General features: G+C 41.8%; 1 protein-coding gene across 2 annotated transcripts in view; it reads left to right on the top strand.

Moving 5' to 3' along the window:
• Positions 1-20,205, top strand: part of MYOCD (myocardin) — a gene marked incomplete at both ends in the record, with an annotated part of 118,490 nt that overhangs the window by 22,657 nt on the left and 75,628 nt on the right. For both annotated transcript variants that reach the window (XM_080713673.1, XM_080713672.1), the window contains one exon: positions 11,757-11,822. In XM_080713673.1, coding sequence (XP_080569799.1) covers positions 11,757-11,822 — 66 coding nt within the window. The remainder of the gene's footprint in view (positions 1-11,756; positions 11,823-20,205) is intronic.

Here is a 20,205-nt window from a genome sequence, read left to right as displayed (position 1 = left end):
AATGCTATGAAGTTGGCAATATTACCTGTTGGTAATAAATGCTGTTGCTTCATGCAGATAAAAAGGCTAGACATGGAGACAGGGCAAGTTGTCTAAAGTTGGGAAGTTTGGTGAAGTCAAACTTGAACCCCTCAAGCCAGGCGTGGTGGCGCACGCTAGTAATCCCAGTGCTTGGGAGGCGGAGACAGGAGGATCGTGCTGGTTTGGAGCCAGCCTCACTGGCTTAAGAGACCCTGCTTCCAAATTTTAAAAATATATATAAAATAGGTCTGGGAGTGTAGCCCGGCGGTAGAAGGGATTCCAAGAACCCCAGTACCACAAAAATAAAAGCTTGAACCCCTCTCTGCCATTACTACTGTGTTTGCTTCCTTTAACAAGTAAGGTTTGGCCCCCCAGCACTGGCCGGTGGCAGAGGAGACTGTTTAAGTGATAGGAGAAATGTCACAATGTCCATCGATTCCGGTATTTTCCCTCCTGGTCAGCCAGAATCTCTCAAGAGACTTCTGCATTTACACCTGGGCCTTCTGCCCCCGGCTGGCCCTGCTTCCTCTCCTGGGCACTGGCAAGTGACAGCTGTCTGGTTGCAGCCCCCAGGGGCAGGCAGAGATACTTTAGCCTCCATCCTTGAAGAGGGTTCCCTGGCCCCAGCCTCTTGCTGCAAGCAGAAAACCTCATCCTGATCCATGATACCAGATCTATGTGTTTCTGTAGATTTTTATAAGGAGGCTGCTTCTTGGACTGAATAGGGTTCACACTTATTCTTTGATTATAGAATATTAAAGGTATGTGGTCCCCCTTCTTAGGGGAGAAGAGTGTTTAGGGTGATGTTAGAACTTGCTGGTTCATTTTGGAGGAAAAAAAACATGAGGTGAAGCTGTTGGGAAAATACGATGTGTGTGTGTGTGTGTGTGTGTGTGTGTGTGTGTGTGTGTGTGTGTGTTACTAGGGAATGAACCCAGGGGCATTCTACCTCTGAGCTCCACCCCTAGTCCTATTTTTAGCTTTATTTAAACATTTATTTAAACATTTATTTATTATTAAACAGGGTCTCACTAGGTTGATAAGAGTCTCACTACTTGCTGAGGCAGTCCTCATACCTGCCATCCTCCTGTCTCAGCCTCCCAAGTACTGGGATTCCAGGGGTGCACCACCACGCCATGCTTTAAAATTTTGATTTTTCTAAAAGGTAATATGAGTCGTCCCCCCCGGCAATAATATATATATATATATATATATATATATATATATATATATATAAAGAGAGAGAGAGAGAGAGAGAGAGAGAGAGAGAGAGAGAGAGAGTGTCTAGGATAATTTAAATAGTGTAGTACTGAGACAGGAATTGCCAGACAGACATGGAAACCAGAATTGAGAGCCCCAGATTTCTGCATAAAGAAGCGACTTGAGTGCACCTGACTCCCAATCCCAATGACTGTGGCAATAGAAACTTTTAAAAAGAAAAAGAAAGAGAGAGAGAGAGAAAGGAAGAAAGAGAAAGATGGAGACAAAGAGAGACAGAAAGAAAGGAGAAAGTAAGGAAAGAAAGAAAGAAAGAAAGAAAGAAAGAAAGAAAGAAAGAAAGAAAGAAAGAAAGAATAAGGAAGGAAGGAAGGAAGGGAAAGGAAAGGAATCTCTTTGGTTCCAGAAGCTGAAAAGGACTTAACACCCAAATTTCAGAACCATAAGCGATATCCTACTGTTAATAAAACATGTAATGACATAAAAAACACCCCAAATTCACTTCCCCTTATCTCCCAAAGAAGGAAGATCTCCAGACGTGCCTGTCATTCACAGGTAGTTAGAACAGGAGTAGAGAACAGGCCAGGACCAACAGCAACCCTCTGCTCAGAGTATTTTTAGCCACAGTGGACGAGGGGAGGTTTGCCAGAGCCCTGGGGGACACAAATGGCCACAGCAAGCAGAAAGAAGGAAGAGAGTACAAAATGGAAAGGACCAGGCGATGGCTGTGCCCAGTGCCCAGTGCCCAGCGGGCAGGTGGCTGCTTCTCCGAGTGCCAGGCTGGGGGTGGAAGGGCATCTGCCTGAGCCTCAGGGCTCTCTGTATGCGACATCATCCAGGCTTGACCCCTAGCCTGGGAGCTCCGCCAATCCTGGAGAAGCAGCCAGCCACCCAGGGACAAATTCCACCGCTAATCTCCTCATGGACGTGGCTCTCTGGTCTCTCTGAGTCTTGGACCAGCAGCCAGGCTTCGGCTTCAGGGGAGAGAGAGATGACAGCGGGTCCCAGGAGACAAGGGTAGGAAGCCCCGAAACAGCCCCACGCACACTTGGTAATGGGGATAAAAGCCAAGCAGCCTCGCAGGAGAGCTGTTTGTGGTGTGGACCCGAAGCTCTCAGACTTGGCATTTCCCTTAACTAAAGGATTCCTTTTCTTGGCTTACTCCTGGAAGTTATCTTAAAGTACTATCAAACACATGGCCACAATTTTTATATACTTATACTGGTGCATTATAGCCTTACATTATAATGTAGTTTACAGTGACATACACCCGGTATGCTGGTTGTGTCTGGTGGGCTTTTCTCTAGCTCCCTCCCCATCCCAACTCTACCTTTCCTGTTACGGTTAAGATGTTACGGTTTGAGATGAATATTTCCTTTTGGGGGTGAGGGTTACTGCTTAGGGGAACAGTCCCCAGGGACCTTTGTTTGACCCCTAAAATCAATTCCCCTAAAAAAAAAAAAAGTGGGTTCTTGTCCTAAGCTAAAGGATAGATATACAATAGCCCGGACTCTTGCTGAAGATTTCAAGGCGTTTACTAAGCCGGGCGTGGTGGCGCATGCTTGTAATCCCAGCATTCGGGAGGCTGAGACAGGAGGATCGCACAGGTTCGAAGCCAGCCTCAGCTACTTAGTGAGGTCCTCTGCAACTCATTGAGACCCGGTTTCACAATAAAAAATAAAAAATAGGGCAGGGGGTATAGCTTGGAGGCCAAATGTCCCTGGGTTCCATCCCCAGACCCACCAAAATAAATAAATAAATAAATAAATAAATAAATAAATAAATAAAGGAGTTTATTTAAAAAATAGAACTACAGAAGACAGTTACAGCCCCATGTCATTCAGGAGTGGGGACGGTGTTTCAAATGAATTCACCAGAGTACAAAACCCGGAATGGCCCTTTTATAGACACGACATCCTCCATCTTGCTTTTTCCTATGTAACTCTGACATAGGTAAAGTCTGTCCTCTTTAATTTTCCCGCCGAACTCTTAGTTTACACCCAGGTTTCTCCTTTCCTGGAGGTTGACGCCCTCCTCCCATCCTAACTAGATTATCATGTAAACCTTGTCTTTAGAATGAGGAACTCCTAGCTCCCCTTCTCTTTCCACTTGTTAATTACCTTTAGCTAGATTCATTTATGTTACAATAGCTGCCTGCTTCTTGGCAGGAACCAAGTCCTTCCCCATGCCTGCCTCTCACCCAATTTAGAGATATATTTATTAATAATCAGAGTTTTCTCAAATCTTCCTAGGCCATTTCCAATACTGGTACATTCCCTATATAAGGTATTGAGATTGACATCGATAATCTCACATATGTACTTACTGTCCATGGAAGTGATTCCTTTAATGACCCTCCCCCTGCCCCCACCTCCCCTTTCCCTGGACCACCTCACTGGCTTCAATGGAGTTTCTCTTCCACTATCTGAAGCCCCCCTCTGGTATCCCGATTACTCCCTCGCTTCTGCATGTGAGAGAAAACATCTGACCCTCCACTTTCTGTGACTGGCACATCTCACTTAACATAATTTTAACCACAAAGAATGCACACTGCTGTTTTTGCTGGAAAATGTTTGAAAACCAACTAAATATCCAATAAAGAAGACCTGATTTTGTTTTATGACTTAGGAAATAACCGGGAAACAGGGGAAGAAAAAAAAAAAGAGCAAGCCAGGCGTGGTGGTGTGTGTATGCTTCTTATCCCAGCGTTTGGGAGGCTGAGACAGGAGGATTGCAGGTTCACGGCCAACCTCAGCTACATTCTTCTTTCTGGTCATATAAATTTGACTACTGTAGGTACCTCATATAAGCAGAAGTGTACAGTAATTGACTTTTTGTGAGTGGCTTATTTTGCTTAAAATACTGTCTTTAAGTTTCAAGTTTCAGCCATTTCTTATTATGTGTCAGTATTTCCTTCCTCTGGGAGACTAAGTATTGATCCACGTAGCCAGCCAGCCATTCAGCCAGCCATTCATCCGCTGATCCATTGATCCATTGGCCCATTTATCTATTGAGCCAAAGGTGTTCTCACCTTTCAGCTATTCTGAAAAGTGCTGTTGCATATGTGGATCAAAAATATCCCTTAGACCCAGAAGTGGCATTGCCGGATCATGTGGTGACTCTGTGCCTAATTTTTTGAGAAATTACTACACTATTTTTTCACAAGTAGGTATATCATCTTACATTCCCAGCAGCAGTGCACAGGAGTTCTATTCAGTCTACATGTTACACCATTGGGTGTCGTGTTTTATTGACAGTAGCCATCCTAATTGGTGGGAAGTAGTAAGTTTATTTTTCTGTGGATGAGAATTTTCTTCTCTGGCACTGAGAAAAGACTCTTCCTGTGTCTTGATGATTGTGGGGGATTGTAAGGAAGAGACAGGATGAGCCAGTAGCTAGTTTTAAAACAATGAAGAAATTTTGACCCTCTTAGGTATTGCCAACAATGTAGGGCCAACCCTTGTGTTCCCAAAGATACCAGATATGGAAACTGCCCCTTTCCCTATAACCAATTCTTTACCCAATGTGAAGAGGGGCACAGGGCCTCATAGAGGTTGACCTCCTCCTTCAGTATACCAGCTGGCAACAATGTTAGATTGAGTCAGACTCCCTGCTGATCAGAGGCATGTAGGATCCTAGCATGATTTTTAGGTATTCACTTGCATGTCTTAGTATGTAGTTTTCCAACCCAATCCCCTTTAATTGCTTATGTGTGTCTCTTGTTGGTTACTTATAGTTTCAATCCACTGAGGAATCCTCTGTTTCCAGTGTACTTACATATCTTAAGATTATCACTTCTCAGCCGGGCGTGGTGGCGCACGCTTGTAATCCCAGCGCTTGGGAGGCTGAGACAGGAGGATCACACAGATTCGAAGCCAGCCTCAGCTGCTTAGTGAGGCTCTCAGCAACTTAGTGAGCCCCTGTTTATAAAGTATAAAATATAAAGTATAAAATAAAGTATATATAAAGTTTATATATAATAAAGTTTATTTATAATAAAGTTTATAAGGTATAAAATAAAGTATAAAAAATAGGTCTGGGAGTATAGTTAGAAGGTAGAAAAGCCCCTGAGTTCCCCACCAGTACCACACACACAAAAAGATAATCACTTCTCTAACTTATAGACTCAGATATGTGCTCAGTTTGCTGTCTAGAAAGCATTTTAGTACATTTGCTGCTTATAAAAGGGAAAAAGATGGAACGTATAAATTAGCTAAAAGTAGAATTCAACACCTAAAAACAGATTGCAGCTTACATTAATATTTTTTTCAAATGAAGAAGATGACACTGCAAATCACTAAGCAAAGGAAAATTTTTTATTAAATAGTGTTAACCACGTATAAATTAGAATTATTGATACCACATTTCACATATGGGGTTAACATCATCAATGGCAAAAAAAGGTGAGCGCAGATGATAGAGTCAGGCTCAGGAGGAGACAAACTGGAGACGAGAGTTTGTTTGGGGAATAGTACTTGTGTATAAAAAGAACTCAAATGTGAGATAAAGGAGCCACTGAAACATCCCACCCTAACAACCTGTGAGACAGATAGCAACATATATGTCTCTCTTCCCTCAATCTCACCCACTTCTTCCAATTCTTTTTGTTCAAAATGTTAAAATGATTTCTTTCTCTTTTCCTTTTCTGTCCTCATTTCAGCTCAATGTAAGTAAAAACAGCTTAATGCCCAGAGCGCTGGAGCAATTTTCAACCTGGCTAATTCAAACAATGGGATATATCTATAAATACGTCTCTTTGTTGTTTTAGGATCCATCCATAATGTTGTAAGACAAAATAACTGACTCTTATTTACAATTGGTGCAATGTGCAGAATGTGAAGGTTATTTGATGGGGAACTCAGAAAAGGATTTATTCTTATCACAACATTTTGATAGAATTCACAAGTAAAATCATTTAAGGCCTTGAGATTTTTTTTATTGGGGGGAGGGTTTGGTGGGAAAAGATCTTTGGTAATCAATGCAAGTTATTTAATAAATACAATGCTCTTCAGACTTTATTTCTCTTGTATCAATTTGGTAAGTTGTAGTTTTTAAGAAATTTGTCCGTTTATCTGAGTTGTTAAATTTCTTGGCACAAATTTGTTGATATTTTATTGTCCTTTAATGTCTAGGATATGTCGTTATAACCCATCTTTTATCCCTATTATAAGTAAATTTTATTCTCTCCCTTTTTTTTTCTCGATTAGTCTAACTCTTAATTCCGCTAGTCTCGTCTTAGAATTTGTTGGAACCTTGCAATATCTTAGTGAACGTGCCACATGCTCTTGAAAAGAGTGTCCATGCCGTGTGTGATGGCGCACGCTTGTAATCTCAGCATTTGGGAGGCTGAGACAGGAGAATCTGGTTGGAGACCAGCCTCAGCTACTTAGGGAGGCCCTTTGCAACTCGGTGAGACAATGCTTCAAAATAAAGAATAAAAAATAAGGCTGGAGGTGTGGCTCAGAGGTAGAATGCTCCTGAGTTCATCCCCACTACCACACACACAAAAAAAAGAGTATTCATTCTGTAGTTGTTGAGTATAACGATTTGCAACTAGTTCAGGATAAACTGAATCAATTAAGAGAAGATGGATGATACCGTTGAAATCCTCTGTACTATTAGTGATGTTTTTCATCTAGCACAATCAAGTGTTGAGAGAGGAATTCTGAAATCTCCTACTATGATTTTGAAGTTTTCTTGTCTCTTCAATTTGGTCAAATTTTGTTGCATGTATTTTGTGGCTTTATTACTAGACACATATCCATTCATGATTGCTATGTCTTCTTGATGAATTGTCCCTTTTATAATTATAAAAGTCACTTGTTTCTAGTAACACTCTCACAAGAAGTCTACTTCACATGATATTAATATAGTCATTTCCAGTCGTTCCAGCTTGCTTGTTTGCTTTTCCTTTTAGGTGCTGGGGATTTAATCTAAGGTCATACCTCTAAGCTACACCCTAAGCTACACCTTTTCTTTTTTTTGAAACAGGGTTTCTAAATTGCTAAAAATCTCAATAAGTTGCTGAGGATGGCCTCAATCTTTCTGTCTGAACCTCAGCCAGGTTATTCAAGCCAACATTTCCCTTTGTACAAAGTGTTGTTTTAGCCAGCCATGGCGGCACATGCTTGTAATCCCAGTACTTGGGAGGCTGAGATTGAATCACAGATTCAAGGACAGCCTCAGCATGTAGTGAGACTCATCAATCTAGCGAGACCCTATTTCAAAATAAAAATAAAATAGGGGTATAGCTTGGAAGTAGAATGACTCTGCGTTCAATCACCAGGGCCAGAAATTAATTAAATAATTAATTAATGTGGTATTTTTAAGATCTTTTTGTCTTTGATTTTCTGTCACAGGATTATTATATATCTTAGTGTGATTTTCTGTGCATATGTTTTATTTGGGGTTTACTGAGCTTTTTGAGTCTGTAAGACTAATTTCTTTCACCAACTTTAGTAATCTTTTGGCTAGTATGTCTTCCTCTGTTCTTCTTCTAGGACTCTAATTACCCAATGGTAGAATTTATTATATGATTACACAGGTCATCGAGGCTCTGTATAATTTTTTGCATCTTTTTTTTCTCTTTCAACTTGATATATCTTTGAGTATATTCACTGAGTTCTTGGATAGTCACTAATTTATTAAGACCGCTGATAAATATTTTTGTTTCAGCTATTCTACTATGATGTTTTGCTATTTCCATGTTGTCTGTCTGTCTGCCTGCCTCTCTCTCTCTCTCTCCCTCTCTCCCTCTCTCCCTCTTTCCCTCTCTCCCTCTCTCTCTCTCTTTCTCCCTCTTTGTTGCAGTACTGGGGATAGAACCCTGGGGCATTCTACTTCTAAGCTACACCCCCAACACTATTTTTTTCATTTTTTATTTTGAAGCAACGTCTCACTAAGTTGTGAAGGGTCTCACTAAGTAGCTGAGGCTATCTGCAAATCTGCGATCCTCCTGTCTCAGCTTCCCAAGTACTAGGATTACAGTTCTATGCCACCACACCCAGCTCCATTGCTTCTTTTCCTTCCTTCCTTCCTTCCTTCCTTCCTTCCTTCCTTTCCTTTCCTTTCCTTTCCTTCCTTCCTCCCCTTTCTTTCTTTCTCTTTCTTTCTTTCTTCCTTTCTTCCTTTCTTTCTTTCTGCAAGATGGAACCCAGGATCATTCTACCTCCGAGCTACACCCCCAGTCCTATTTTTTAGTCTTTTTAAATTTTTGAAACATGATTTCACTGAGTAGCGAAGGGCCTCGCTAAGTAGCTGAGGCTGTCTGAGCCGCGATCCTCCCATCTCAGCCTCCCACATGCCAAAATTACAAGCATGCTCCACCATGCCCAGTTCCATTATTTCATTTTATGTCAAAGATTTTCTGCCTTTCATTCATTTCCAAAATGTGTTTTTTGTACTTCACTGAAAAATGGTTGAGAGTAACTACTTTAAAATCCTAGTCAAATAATTTCAGCATCTGTATCATCTCAAGATTGGCATTTGTATTTTCTGTTGTTTTTTGGGTTTTTTTGCCTTTTCATTTAGAACAGGTCACAATTGCCTCATTCGACTTCAAGCTGTCTTGTGTCTATGTGTGCAGAGGTTCAAATCTTGGTTTAATTTTAAACCTTCACCATGCTGCCGTGAACCTGTCCCAGGTGAACATTATTCAGGAATCAGTATGGATCGCGTGGACTTCATGCAATGTTAGGGGACCCTTTCTCCAGATCCCCATCACTTTCTGGTGATCAGCCATGGTTACCTGGACATTTTTCTCTGATTCTTCAGGCCAGAAAGACTTGCAGTTTTTTGTATAAAATTATACTTGCTTGGGCCCTGCCAGGTCATGAATAGAGGACTAGGATCCCCCACCCCCAAATGGGCAATCCATTCCTCACTCGCACAAGTCATTTCTCCAAGCCTTGGTTCCCTCTGCAATCGGCCCGATTTTGTTTACTATTTGGAACCCTCGGGGAGACTTTCTTCGGAGTTTTTATTTGTGGGAGGATGGACCCAAACGGGAGCTCACACAACAAACCTCTTCTATCGTTTTCATGTATCCACAAGTTGAAATAATGCAGTGCTCACTGTGGTCTGGTCCTAACATGGAGTCTTATGGGGCTTATTCAGTGAGGCAGAGTCTAGCAGCCAGAATGAAATAAAAACAACTCAGAGGCCGGGAGTGGTGGCCTATGCTTGTAATCCAGTACTTGGGAGGCTGAGACAGGAGGATCTGGGTTCTCAGCCAGCCTCAGCTACTGAGCAAAGCCCTCTGCAATTTAGTGAGACCTTGTTTCAAAATAAAGAATAAAAATTAGGTCGGGGTGGGGGTGTAGATCAGAGGTAGAATGCCCCTGGATTCCATTCCCAATAACACACACACACATACACACACACACACACACACACACACACACACACACACACACACAATGGGCTGGGGGTAATAGTTCAGAGGTAGAATACCCCTGGGTTCCATTCCCAATACCACACACAAAAAAATAAATAAATAAAAATGGGCTGGGGGTGTAGTTCAGAGGTAGAATGCCCCTAGGTTCAATCCCTGGTGCTGCAAAGACTTTCCCAAAAGAAAATTGATAAGAATCCAATTTGAAGCACACAAAACTTTTTAAAATCGTCTTTCTCTATTACCCTCTCTTTCATTTTTGGCTATGACTGAATTTGCCTCAAAGCCTCACTCTGAACTATTAAATAAACTTGAAATTCAGTCTGAGGAGGAGACTTTTCACTTTATCTTATACACACACACACACACACACACACACACACGCACACACACACACACACGCACACTGGGAATTGAATCCAGGGAATTTCTGCCTCTGAGCTACCTTCCACAAGACCTTTTCATTTTTTATTCTGAAACAGGGTTTCACTAAATTGTTAAAGGGCTTATTAAGTTCCTGAGGCTGGCCTCAAACCTGCAATCCTCCTGCCTCAGCCTTCTAAGTATTGGGATTACCAGGGTGTGCCGCCGTACCTTGCCAAATGTGCCCTTTATAAAAGGAGTTCTTAGCCGGGTGTGGTGGCGCATGCTTGTAATCCCCGCGCTTGGGAGGCGGAGACAGGAGGATCGCACGGGTTCGAAGCCAGCCTCAGCTACTTAGTGAGGCTCTCGGCAACTTAGCGAGACCCTGTTTCCAAATATAACATAAAAAAAAGGTCTGGGAGTATAGCCCGGAGGTAGAAAGCCTCTGGGTTCCACCCCCATAAAATAAATAAATAAATAAATAAATAAATAAATAAATAAATAAAATAAAAGGAGTTCTCGTTCTCCCCTTTCACCATAGCCTGACTAAACTCATACTCCTTTTGTAAATTCTTTGCTTTTTGTATCCATATTTTGAACATTTTAAGCCCAGGAACCAACATGGCAAATTCAGGCTTGTCCCTGAGAAAATAAAATATATATGCAGGGGAAGCGAAATGTCTAAAGATAGAATGTGTTTGGGTGAGAGAGAGGTGAAAATTAGAATAATTCATATGACTCGATACTATTTGATGTACGCTATGTAGATGTGTATGATATATACAATCTATTTGTGCTATGAATATGGAATATACATGGATTATGAAATATAGAGTTTGGATAAGCCTCTCATTGTTTATAAACAAATCATAATGCCAATAGTTTTTCTTTGTTTTATTTATTTTATTTTATTTTTTTCTGGTACGGGGATGGAACCCAGGGGCATTCTACCTCTAAGCTACATCCCCAGCCCTATTTTTTATTCTTTATTTTAAAATAGGGTCTCACTGAGTTGCAAAGGGCCTCACTAAGCAGCTGAGGCTGGCCATGAACTGTGATCCTCCTGTCTCAGCCTCCCAAATGCTAGGATTACAAGCATGGGCCACCACACTCGACCAATAGTCTTTCTTTGAATTCCCCCCAAAAAAGCCAAGATTCTCATAATTCTCTCATTTGTCGATGGCCTTATGCGGGCCAGGCACTCTGCTAAGCAATGTGCATACATCTGTTTTATTAAACATTATAGCGACACCACACAACAAGGCACTGTTCCCTCTTACAAGAAATTGACGGCCAAGGAGGTTAAGCGGTATGCCAGGGTTGCACACCTATTAAGCACACTCAAACCCAGGAAGGAATTTGAGGCCTAAGCTTTCTCTACTCTGCTCCCCTTTTGAGGCCACCAGGCTGCTATCCAAGCCAACTTTGATGATATTTACCAAACAGGACAGGAGAGAGAGAGAAAAAAAAAAAAAGCGTGGCACTGCGAAAATATTAGTATTCTGTTCCCTGTTTATTATGGATTTGCAGGGAAACTCTGCAACCCCTCCGCTTCTCTGGTTCTTCTTCCCCTGGGTCTTTATAATAGAATAATGCACTTCAAAATAATTCTCTGAACTGTTCTAGGAAGGCAATGAGAAAAGCTAAGAAAGTAAGCTGAAAATACAGGAAAAGTAAGATGAAAGTAGAGGAAAAGATGACCTTATGCGAACGTGATTGGAATCATGCTGAACCCAACTCACAAAGTAACAATCTTTCTAAGTTTTGCAGTTACGGCTTCAACAGAGAAGGACCCAGGAGCAGCTGGCTAGCCAAGGCCTAATACCGCGTGAGTACCCTGAGGCTCTTATTCATTCTTTATGGGAGGCCGTGCCATCCGGGAGTGGAAAGTGCCTAGCGATATTTAGTAGAAGCCAATATATCGATCTCCCAAGAACCTTAGAGAATCTATGTCGCTAGAAATTCCGGTTTTGGGATACTTTATCCTCTCTGCCACTCACCTGGAGGATGCTTCCTTTTTTCCCCCATATAGATTGTGCCTAAAATTCCAGGGTTGACGAGTTTGTTCTTAGAGGAAACACAATTCACGATGGGCGTCCCTTCTCTTTACTTTTGGACCCGGATAGAGTTACTGTTTTTTCCGAAAGCATCAACCACATAATCGTTTTGGGTTTTTTTTTTTTCTCACCTTCTTTGTTTTTCAGTTTTGTTTGGGGTGTTTGCGTCCACAATTAATTGGATATTGCCAATTATTTCTTTTCTGGAAGATGGAGTGGCAATGTTATTCTAGCACAGGTGGCCGTAATCCGGATCAAAGAAGGATTTTCATGTCATTAGAAGATAGATTTGACATTTTCTTCTGCCTTAGTGGTTAAAGATAATTCTTGTGTATCTATGGAAATTGGTGAAAGAGTGGCCCCCAGATGAACAAAATCACAGTATAACCTGCTCCAGGTCTTACTAACATCCTCTGCAATAAAATTTAAAAACCAAGATTCCTCATAACATTTGCAGGCACTCAGATCCCTGTAGGATACTGCCGTGGCTGTTAAGTCTGCATTTAGTATCCACAAGTTGTACAGTTAGTGTGCACAAGTATGCCTTTAGTATACACAAATTGTGTACTTAGTATGCACAAGTATGTCTTCAGTATATACAAGTTGTGCATTTAGTATGCACAAGTATGCCTTCGGTATATACAAGTTGTGCATTTAGTATGCACAAGTATGCCTTTAGTATACACAAATTGTGCCCTTAGTATGCACAAGCTTGCCTGTAGTATACACGAATTGTACATTTAGTATGCACAAGTTCACCTTTAGTATATGCAAATTGTATGTTTAGAATACACAAGTATGCCTTTAGCATACACAAATTGTGCACTTAGTATGCACAAGTTTGCCTTCAGTATATACAAGTTGTACATTTAGTATGTACAAGTATGCCTGTAGTATACACAAATTGTGCCCTTAGTATGCACAAGTTTGCCTGTAGTATACACAAATTGTACATTTCGTATGCACAAGTTCGCCTTTAGTATATGCAAGTTGTATATTTAGTATACACAAGTATGCCTTATATACACAAGTTGGGTGTTTAGTGTGCATGCAAGTTTGCCTCTGACAGATTGTCCTGGGTTAGTGATACTGGAGCCCTAGCACCCCACCATCTCTAAATTTTCTTTTGTGCTTCAGAGCCAGAACAGCACAAAGAATTTTTTCAAGCCTTTTTTTTTTATTTTTTTTGTAATTTAAACTAACCCCTTGTGAATGGCTTAGCCCTACAAACAGTAAACAGTAGGCGCTGTGCCGGGCTAGCAGAGGACGGCTGTAGCGGTTATCAGGAGCAGCTCCTCTGTCCCAGCAACATGTCCAAAGCTGATGGAGGAGCCAGTGGTCTGTCTGCTCTGAGTCAGTCCTCCTGTGCAGACGCTAAAGACAGGGAGAAACCCGAAGCCTGCAGATGACAGGTAAAAAAGTGTCACTCAGAGCTGATAACCTGCATCCTCCTCGCCCTCTCCAACACTGATTTTCTTTCTCCTTAATTCTGGAAAGCCACACGAAGGGGAGAGAGCACACAGTCGGCCCAAGTTCTTCAAAACTGATTTAAAGTTCAGCCCATATGCTTGAGTCCTCTGGACCAACAGCTGCCCGTTGGCTGAGAATAAATATCGTTTATTTTGTGTTTATCTTGTTTTTGGGGTGCATGCAGTTAGATCTGGGACTCCATGAAAGCAACCAATAAAGACAGGAATAAACCCTAGAACACCTTTCTAAATAACACCGCTCATGAGGGACGTATGAATGGAACATCTCTTTGTGTCGTAGAAACTAATGAAATCAGGATGTTCTGCTCTCTGGTATCTGCACAATCAAATAGCAAAGATGCTCACAGAATATTGCTTCACAGAAATCTTGCATTTGTAGTCCATTGCTACATGGAAATAATTTCTGGAGGGGGGAAAGTCCTACAAATAATGAAATTATTCTTTTTGTGTGTGTGTGGTACTGGAGGTGGAACCCAGGAGCATTCTACCTGCAAGCTACACCCTCAGTCCTCTTTTTTTTTTTTCTTTATTTTTAAACAGGGTCTCACCTAAGTTGCAGAGGGCCTCATTAAGTAACTGGGGCTGGCCCCAAATCTGCGATCCTCCTGTCTCAGCCTCCCAAGTCCTGGGATTACAAGCGTGTGCCACCAAGCCCGGCTGATTTTTTTTTTTAATCCAACCAAATGATAAAGGTTTCCCAGTCTCTGGCTGCCACCTGTCAACCAGGTATGAGTCGGCTGTGGAGTCCTATGCAAACACACACGGCGGGCCCTGCCTGGCTGAACTTTTCTACTTGATTCTGCGCAGAAAGCCGGGGTTAGGAGGAGTCTCTACCTCTGCTCCTGGTGTAGACCCCTACCGGAGCCATGACAGGCCTCATCCATACAGCAAACACACTAGGCCTAAGTTTCGGTTTCCTAGGAATACAACTAACAGTTAAGTGCCAGTTTTGGCACCTGGGTCAGGGTGAAAAAACTCCCAACCAACCCCAGGAGGCACCAATCAAACGGGAGACACCAAGTATCCTATCCGTCGCTTGAGATAACAGCAGTAAAAGTTCTTTTTGGTTTAAAGATAACTCCTTAGTAAATCACAGTCCGAGTGACTGAAATGTATAAAACTGCCTTGGAACAAAGACTTGGGGTCCTTGTCAAGACTCCATTGTGCTGGACGAGACTCGAACCCTAGCTCGAGCTAGTTTCCCAATAAACCTCTTCCTGTTTTTGCATTATTGTGTGAAGTGGTGATCCCTGTCACCCTGGGGTCCCAGACTTTGAGTATAACACCAGCCAGCTCTTGCAATTCAGACCGGAGAGTAAACATGCGATTTACATGCAGAGCAGAGAAGCGTGCTCTATCCGGCAGCTCGGTGGTTCGTGTGGGCATGTAACATTCAGAAGAAAGGACAAGGAGCCAAGACTCTCGGGGCCTTATCCATCCCATCTAATTCCACAGATTTTATTGCAAAGCAGACTATGTGCATGGTCCCTTAGAGAGAGCCAGGACGTCAGGGGAAGAGATGATTAGAAACACACACAGTTCAACGTGGACTCCCGGAGGATTTTTGATTTCTTTATTCTTTGACTTTTTGGAAACAGGAGGGAAGAGGAAAAGAGATTTTAAAAAATGAAAGAAAGAAATGCTAATGGTCCCTGGAGATCATCTACGTCTATGAGTTTCTATGTTTTTTTAATTGTTAAAAAGTTATATATGAGCCAGGTGTAGTGGCGCATGCTTGTAATCCCTGCGCTTGGGAGGCGGGGACAGGAGGATTGCACAGGTTCGAAGCCAGCCTCAGCTACTTAGTGAGGTTCTCAGCAACTTAGTGAGATCCTGTTTCCAAATAAAATATAAAATAGGTCTTGGAGTGTACCCCAGAGGTAGAAAGCCCTTGGGTTCCATCTCCAGTACCAAAAAAAAAAAGTTGTATATGCACAAATTCATAAACATATGCACATATACACATACACACACACATACACAAACACACTTGCTGACCCAGATTGCATTGGCGGCCTCTGCCCTGTTTATTTGACCTCTCCTATCCTTTCTAGAAACTTCCTGAGAATCCTTATTAGATTGCTAGGTTTCTCTTTTGAATTGTGGTTGAAAGCCCCTCATCTAGTCAAACTCTTATCAGTCTTTAAATTTTCATGAAAATTAAACTGAGGAAGCCCAAGAGCTTTCCAAACGTCCCAAAACCAGGGCCAGTGAGATCCCATTTTCAGCAGTTTTCGTTTAGGAGAATTTAAACACCTACAAAAGATTGCGTATTAAAAAGATTGTTTGTTACATTAAAATTCTTAATTAAAATCAAGGTTATTTATTAAAATATTTTCCACTTGACCCATGAAATGTGAAATAATTGAAGTTTCAAATTTTAAACCTGTCGTAAGTTGCCTAAATTCAAAACTGACATCCAAGCAGATGAATTATTCTCAGGTTATTATTATAATGAGTGATGCCATTTTTAGCTGGTCAGTGGGAACACCTGCCATCCTTTGGTATTACAAATTAGTGTAGCACTTTATATTATAACAAGTCTTTAGAGCTTGACCATTGCCAGGAAGGAAGGAAGGAAGGAAGGAAGGAAGGAAGGAAGGAATCTCTTCTCTTTGTGGCAGACATGAGGCCAGAACCCCTTCTCAAAAAATTCAAAAGGAGTTATATGATCTTTAAAAGCACTTACATTTTTGTGTGGCCAAGAAAAAAAATTCTATTGGAATTTGACAAATTAAAAATAAAGATGTGCAAAAATGCAAAAGATAAAGCAAGGGTTTTAATGAAATGGCTTCAGATTCTGCATGACCATTGATGTCTCACTGTGACCAACACTGAATGAAAAACTCCACCAACTTAGCTCTAAGGCAGATCTCATTTCGATTGCAACCCAAGATGTTGATTAAATTATAATGTTTAGTTCCCAATGAACTCTTCTGAGCTGAATCATGCACTTTCCAGTTGACTAGCACAACTGGTCCAACGGGATTGCTTCCTCCTCCTGGTCTCTTCCCGAACATGCATCCTGCAGGTTTTAAGGTTGCTGCTGCGTAACAAATGGTCCAAACTAGGCATGGTGGCTCATGCCTGTGATCCCAGTACTTGGGAGGCTGAGACTGGAAAAGCAAAGGTTGGTGACCAGCCCTAGCAACTTGGTGCAACTTAGCGAGACCCTATTTCAAAATAAAAAATAAAATAAAATAGAGGTGGAGGTATAGCATAGAGGTAGAACACCTCTAGGCTCAATCTCCAGTGCCACAAAAAACAGTATGCAGCCCCAGCAAAAAAAAAAAAAAAACAAGTTTGTTTTTACAATTCCCTCATCATTTCTTTTAAGCATTCAGTCTGTTTTCATTTGCGTGAGTCATGAGTTTAGGATTTCCCCCTCTTCAGATGCCCTAAATGAATTTAAAGGAATCATCTCTTAACTAAAAACCAAGAAAAGCAGAGTTAAACCTGTCATAAGTTGCCTAAATTCAAAACTGACATCCAATCAGATGAATTGTTCTCAAGTTATTATCAGAGTTCCAGTCTAGAACACTTAGATCAACTTAAAACAGTGAAAAAAAGATGTGTGGGCCAAGAGTGAAGTGCCAGCCATATCCCAAAGTTATTTTCATGTCTATGACATCATTTGAAAAAAAATCAGATTTTTTAAATAATCATGATAATCTTGGTTAGAAATGGGACTTAGCCAGGCGTGGTGGCGCACGCTTGTAATCCCACCATTGGGGAGGCGGAGACCGGAGGACCAAGGTTGATGGACAGCCTCAGCTACTTAGCGAGGCCCTTTGCAACTCAGTGAGACGCTGTTCCAAAAATAAAGAATAAAATATAGGGCTGCGGGGTATAACTCAAAGGTAGAATACCCCTGGGTTCCATCCCCAGTACCACACACACAAAAAAGAAATTGGACTTTAAGGATTTATTGATTGCATTAATCTCCAAAACTGCACTTCTGAGACTCAAGTGGAGATTTCAAATTGCCTAGCTTGCCAACGGATATAGGATCAAACTGTCCTTCCCTTTCAAGCTGAAGGCTGCAGAGAGGATATTACGGCTGGGTATTATATTCCAGCCTCCTCCTCTTGTAGATATCTGGGGGCTTGGGTCTGTTCGTTATTCTCCACATGTATTTCCTTCCCTACAATTCTTTCCCCTGGGTATCACCCTCCTGTGTGGAATCACAAAAGACAGCCTTTTATTCAAGCCACTTCCAAACTCTGAGCATAGAAGGCTGATCTGCTAATGTGGGTTAGACTCGATAAAATGGCCAGCAGATATTTATTGACCATAACAAAAGCTCTGGGTAACACAGGCACACAGAGGAATGTCTGTGTCAGGGGCTCAAAAGTCCAGAGGGGGCCTCATGTCATTCCCATAATTGTCCCTGTGAATGACTTCAGACAACTTTATGCCCCTCCATGACAGTGGGTATTGGAAGGTTTGAAGGAAAGAAGTTACTGCTTTCTTCCCTCTGCTGCTAAAGAGAGTCTAATACGTTTCAACCCAGGGGAGACAGGAGTGAAAGTGTACCTCCTCCTCCTTCTGGAAAACACAGGATAAGAGTAGAGAACTAGCCTGTATTTCCAACGGTATATACAGCCCAGAGAAACCGTCATGTGTCCACAGCATCTCAGAGAAAGTCGCTGCCAGCCGGAATGCAATGTCCGGGCAGCTTGATTCCACGATCTGATCGATGTCAATGAATTTCGAGATACCATGAGCTGTCTATGAATATAGTGCTGCCTTTATCTTTTTTTTGCAGACTAATCCAAGCTACGGCAGTCACACACTTACTACAAAGCCCCGGTAAATCCCCGAATTCTGTGATCCTCCTGATAGCAAGAAGAATGGGTGGGCGATCCCCGCACCCACGCCCCATACAGCTTCACCCTAGTTTTGAGAAGTTGCCTGGACAGAGCCTCTCTTTCTTTTGACCAGTGCGTTCGTTTGACTTGGCTTCTCCCTACAGCACCCTCCGCTCCCACTGTTGGCTGTCTGAGCAGAACACGGCACAAGGGAATTAATCTGTCTGCCTCTTCCGAATTCTTTTCTAACATCTGTACTCCAGCGGTAGGAAAAGGTGCCCTGGATTTTCATGCCAATTCCATTTGAGTCCAACATCCTAACCTCTTTTTCTCCCCCTACCCCATCTCTCCCTCACTTTTCTAGTTCCCAGTTTCTTAGAAACTAGAAAACCAGTCATTACAGACACACTCTGAATTTGTCTCGCTGTTCTTTGTCGGAGAAATTCCAAAGTCTGCACGTAGGTTGCATCAAATTCCACGAGTGTGCAAGCCACATCTTAGATATTATACTGGGCGATGGGCCATGCACGGTTTCCAAACCCCTGAGACTGCAATTTTGGTATTGAATAAGCAATTGATTACCAATCTAAAAGGAGAATATAATTTCCAAAATTATTACTCATTCATACCATATACCCTGACAGCTCAAAGGAAAGCACAATGATCCAGTTTGTTTTTAAAGATGAGGGAGAGAGAGAGATGTGTTATGAAGCCCATTTAATAAGGGGAAACTGAGCTGGGCGTGGTAGCACATGCTTCTAATCCCAGCATTTAGGAGGCTGAGACAGGAGGATCGTGGTTCAAGGACAAGGACAGCCTCAGCTACTTAGTGAGGCCCTCTGCAACTCAGTGAGACCCTGTTTCAAAATAAAGAATAAAAAATAGGGCTGGGAGTGTAGCTCAGAGGTAGAATGCCCCTGGGTTCCATCCCTGGTACCACAAAAATAGTAATAATTAATAATAATAATAATAATAATAATAATAATAAACTGAGAACAGAGGAAGCCTACCAGGCTAGTTCAAGATTATACCAGACAGAGGTAAGAAAATGGAGACAGAGCTCAAAATGGGTGGCTCCTAATTTTATTAAACTTTATTCAGGCTTTCTTCAATTATACCCATCACTACTTGTCTTTCTCCTAAAAAAAAACCCCACATGTATTTTTAATCCTTGTATCTGTTTATAAATAGACATACTATTGGCACATTGGAATTATACATCACAGGAGGCTCAGAGTGGCCAATACATACACGAACACAGCATTCACTGCGTGTTTCTCTCCAGTCCCTACGCTGCCCCTTTCCCTATAGATAATAGTTACAGGGACACAGATAACTTCAAGCATAAACAAAGGATTATCTGAATGGTTTCCATTATTGGGTCTTCCCCGCCCATATTTAATTAATTAATGTCACGTGACCTTACCAACCAGTGCTTTCTAGGGAGTGTGCTGTGATTACACATCAGAGGGATACTTTCGGACATGCACACCAACACCATTTGCTGTTTCCCTGCCTCCACCCTATATGTGGTAATGAAATTCACAGGGATACTTTCATACATGCACAACAACAACATTTGATGCTTTCCTCTCTATTCCTCAACCCTGTACATGGTAATAAAATTCATAGGGATACATCCATGTACACATATGGCATTATTTGGTCTGTTCTACCACGCCGATGCTTTTGGATAAGAATAACCATTTTTTCTTCCCTTTTTTTGTATATGAGTGTGTGTGATACCGGGGGTTGAAAGCAGGGGCATTCTACCTCTGAGCTATATACCCTTAATCCTTCTTACTTTTTGTTTTAAAACAGGGTTTAATAAGAGGCTGAAGGTCTCACTAAGT

The sequence above is a fragment of the Muscardinus avellanarius genome (assembly GCF_963383645.1).
Source record: "Muscardinus avellanarius genome assembly, chromosome: 16".
Lineage (NCBI taxonomy): Eukaryota > Metazoa > Chordata > Mammalia > Rodentia > Gliridae > Muscardinus > Muscardinus avellanarius.
Note: the sequence above shows the minus strand (reverse complement) of the source record. Positions and strands in the feature narration are given on the sequence as shown.